The 3571-nt window shown below is 44.8% G+C and overlaps 1 protein-coding gene across 2 annotated transcripts in view; it reads right to left on the bottom strand.

Moving 5' to 3' along the window:
• The window catches only part of FAM133B (family with sequence similarity 133 member B), a 42404-nt gene extending 42181 nt beyond the window's left edge, over window positions 1–223 (bottom strand). For both annotated transcript variants that reach the window (XM_044678787.1, XR_006506395.1), the window contains exon 1: window positions 71–223. In XM_044678787.1, the coding sequence (XP_044534722.1) occupies window positions 71–94 (24 nt within the window). In that variant the 5' untranslated portion in view covers window positions 95–223. The remainder of the gene's footprint in view (window positions 1–70) is intronic.
• Between the last annotated feature and the right edge of the window lie 3348 nt (window positions 224–3571).

Here is a 3571-nt window from a genome sequence, read left to right as displayed (position 1 = left end):
CCGCCACCGCCGAGGGAGCCGGACCGCTCAGGCGGAGGCCGCTTCCTCCCTGCCGGCGCGGAACACTTACCACTCGGTTGTCCCTCTTGCCCATGGTGCCCGGCTGCTGCCCGTGCTGCTGCTTGGCCGAGAAGACTGAGGGGCCACGGGCGGCTGGGGCGGTTCCGGCGGCAGCGGCGGCTCCTCCTCTTCTTCCAGCCGAGCACCCACAGCGAGGGGCGCCGGCCAGTGTCCGGGAGGCAGCTCCGCCGACGCAGCGCCCCCTGTGGCCGGGCGGGAGCGAGCCCGGCCAGAGCGCCGCTCTCTCCTTCTGCGCCTGCGCCCAGGGCTCTACTCATCGCGCTGTCCCAACCTCCCAGCTCACCCCGCGTGGCTGGTGCTGCTCCTTCCCGCCCCCTCCCACCTCCTTCCCTTCTATCCCTCTTCCTGCCTTCCTTCCCTTTTTCTCTCCTTCCTTCCTCCCTCCCTTCTCCCTTCTTCCTTCTTCCTTCCTGCATTTATTAAGTGCTATGCCAAGGACTAAGTATACCGAGAGAGACCGTCCCTGCCATCCAGGAGCTCACTAAATAGGTTGGAGAATGAATCACAAAAATTTCTCAAGTGCATACAACTTATGTACAGAAGAGAGGGAAGGTGATCTCAAAGGGCGAAGGCACTAGAAAGCTGCTGGAAAGTGTGTCGGTGGGGGCTGCGGAACTAGGAAAGGCAGAAGGTGGGATTTGAGTTGTAGTTCGAAGGAAGCCTGGGGGGACTAAGTAAAAGGCAGGCGTAAAAGATCATTACCAGGCACAGGGGCACGGCCAGGGCAAAGGCCAGGAAGGCGGAGATGGAGCATCAAAACTGGAGTTGGAAGATCAAAACTATTGGGGTATTGGGGGAATAAAGTGCTAAGGAGTCTGGAGAGGCAGCACTTTGAACCTGAAGGTAATAGGACTCACACCAGCGTGCTTTAGAAAAACGCTCAAATGGAGGAGAGTTATAGAGTGGGAAGTCTTCCAGACAAGGAAGAGACACAGTGCTGGATCCGTCCCCTCATGTTTTGTTGTTGTTCAGCCCTATTCAATTCTTCATGATCCCATTTGGGGTTTTGGCAGAGATATTGGAGAGGTTGGCCATTTCCTTCTCCAGCTCATTTTACAGATGAAGAAACGGAGGCAGAGTGAAGGGACTTGCCCAGGGCCACAGGGACAGTAACTATGTGAGGCCAGATTTGAACTCAGGAAGATGACCTTTCCTGACTCCCTGGCTAGCACTCTGCTGTCACCTAGCTTCCCTCCAAAGAAATGGACAAGACCCCAATGCACTTCTCTCATTTTAGAGAAGGGGAGAATAAAGCCCAGAGAAGGGTAGTAACTTGCATAATATCACTTAAGATTGGACTAAAGGTTATAGGAAGCTTCAGGGCTGGAAGAGTCCTTAAAGATAAACCCAAAACAAGTCATATAAACATGTTATATTTCAGTTTTACTAACTTATAAACTAAAGGAGTTGATCTAGACCAGAGGATTTTAAGTCTTTTTTTTTTTATAACTGGTAAAACCTTTCAGAATAATGTTTTTCAATTTCTGAAATATATAGCATTACAAAAAAACCCCAATTATGTTGAAATAAATCCATCAAAATATATATTTTAAAAAAACTTTTACCTTCTGTCTTAGAATCAATATTGTGCTAGCCAGTGGGGGCTAAGTGATTTGCGGTCAAATTTGAACCCAGGACCTCCTGTCTGTAGACCTGGTTCTTAATCCACTGAACAACTTAGCTGCCCCACCTGCCAAAATATTTTTTAAAAAGTAACTGGATCTTTTCCCTGAAATCTGTAAGTTGCCAAGTTAAGAACGTCTGGACCCTCTCCAAGTGTCTTTCCCAGCTCTAAATCTGATGCACACTTTTATTTTTCCCTAAATTAAAAACATTTATTTTTCAATTAGTCAACAGGTAATTATTGAGCACCTATTTTGTGTGGCACCGGGATTCACCGGGATTCAAAGAGAAAAAAAGAAACAGTCCCTGCCTTCAAGAGGCTTCCATTCTAGTGAGGGAGACAACATACACATGTAGAAATAAATGAATAGTACCTTAGAGTCAGACCTCTGCTTTGAGAGCATCACTTGGCAGCTGTGCAGGAGATGGGTTGAAAAGAGGAAAGAAATGGGGTAGGGACAACTAGGAGGCTGGCAATGCTGCTGATGGTTAACCATCTCCATCCCTGTATGTCTGTATGTCTGTTGCTGTCTCTCCAGCACTTAGCACAATATGGGCCCATTTAAGACTTTAGAGGCTGAATTCAGCCTTCTATACTCAGTGGAAATACTATGACCTTTGGGAAAGGCAGTGCTGGGACACAAGTATCCCCATCAGGAACAAAGCTGCTTAACTGGTTAAGAGTATCACCACCTGGTGGCCAAATTATATGCTTGCTGGTTAATTGATGAAAATGCTAACTGGTTTCCTCAAGGTTGCAGAAAGCCAGGTAATAAGCCAGCTTTGGGGTGAGTGGCTATTGTTACTATAACTTTGGGGACATCACTGCCCCAGGCGTAGTGTGCACAGAGGCACCACACTCCCTGTGGTATATATTTTTATTTACATTTACTTAATGTTGTACTGGTAAATTTTTAACAACAAGGTCTCTGAAAAAATAAAAAGATACAAGAGACACCTTTTTTTAGTTTAATCTGCATCACTTTCTTAAGTCTATAAAAAAATCAATAAAATAATAAAATCAAGCCCCAGTTCTTGGCATTTGCTGATTTCTGAGGTATAGATGCTCACATGGAAAATTTTAACAATTGGTGTTTGTGCTTAATATGTTATTCCCCGCTTTAGAATGTAAGCTATTTGAAGGCAGGGACTATTTCATTTTTGTGCTTGTAGCCCCAATATGTAGGACAATATCTGGCACACAGAAATGCTTGTTGACTGATCGTTGGGGACGTAGATAGGATTCCTGTTTATATAAAATCAGGATTGGATTAATAAGTATTAACTAGGTGGTTCAGTGGACAGAATGCTAGGCAGGAGTCAGGAAGACTCATCTTCCTCAAGTCAAATTCAGTCTCAGACACTAGCTGTATGACCTTGGGCAAGTCACCCTTTTATTTATGCCTTGGTTTACTCATCTGTAAAATGAGCTGGAGAAGGAAATGGCCGATCTCTCCAGTATCTTTGCCAAGAACAACTCAAATGGGGTCTATAGAGTTGGACACTGAAGTGACAGAAAGAAAGAAGGAGAAAGGAAGGAAGGAAGAAAGAAAGAAAGGAAGAAAGAAAGGAAGAAAGAAAGAAAAGTTAAAAAGAAATAAGAGAGGGAAGGGAGGGAGGAAGAAAGGAAGGAAGGAAAGAACAAAGAAATCATTTACCTTATGTGAACTGGTATTTCCTAACCCTTTGGGAACTATACTTTCCTTGGACTGTCATCATATATATATGTGCACATTTGCATTCAATGTGTACAAGTTCCTCATATTTTGGAATTCTGTTGCCAGCCTTCATTTAGAAAATGAGATGTGAACAGAGATTGGAATTATGGGGTACTCTTTACCATGTTAAGTTCTAAATTTCTTTTACT

The sequence above is a fragment of the Gracilinanus agilis genome, chromosome 5, assembly GCF_016433145.1.
Source record: "Gracilinanus agilis isolate LMUSP501 chromosome 5, AgileGrace, whole genome shotgun sequence".
Taxonomy (NCBI): Eukaryota; Metazoa; Chordata; class Mammalia; order Didelphimorphia; family Didelphidae; genus Gracilinanus; species Gracilinanus agilis.
The sequence above is the reverse complement of the archived record's forward strand: the minus strand, read 5'-3'. Positions and strand labels throughout refer to the sequence as shown.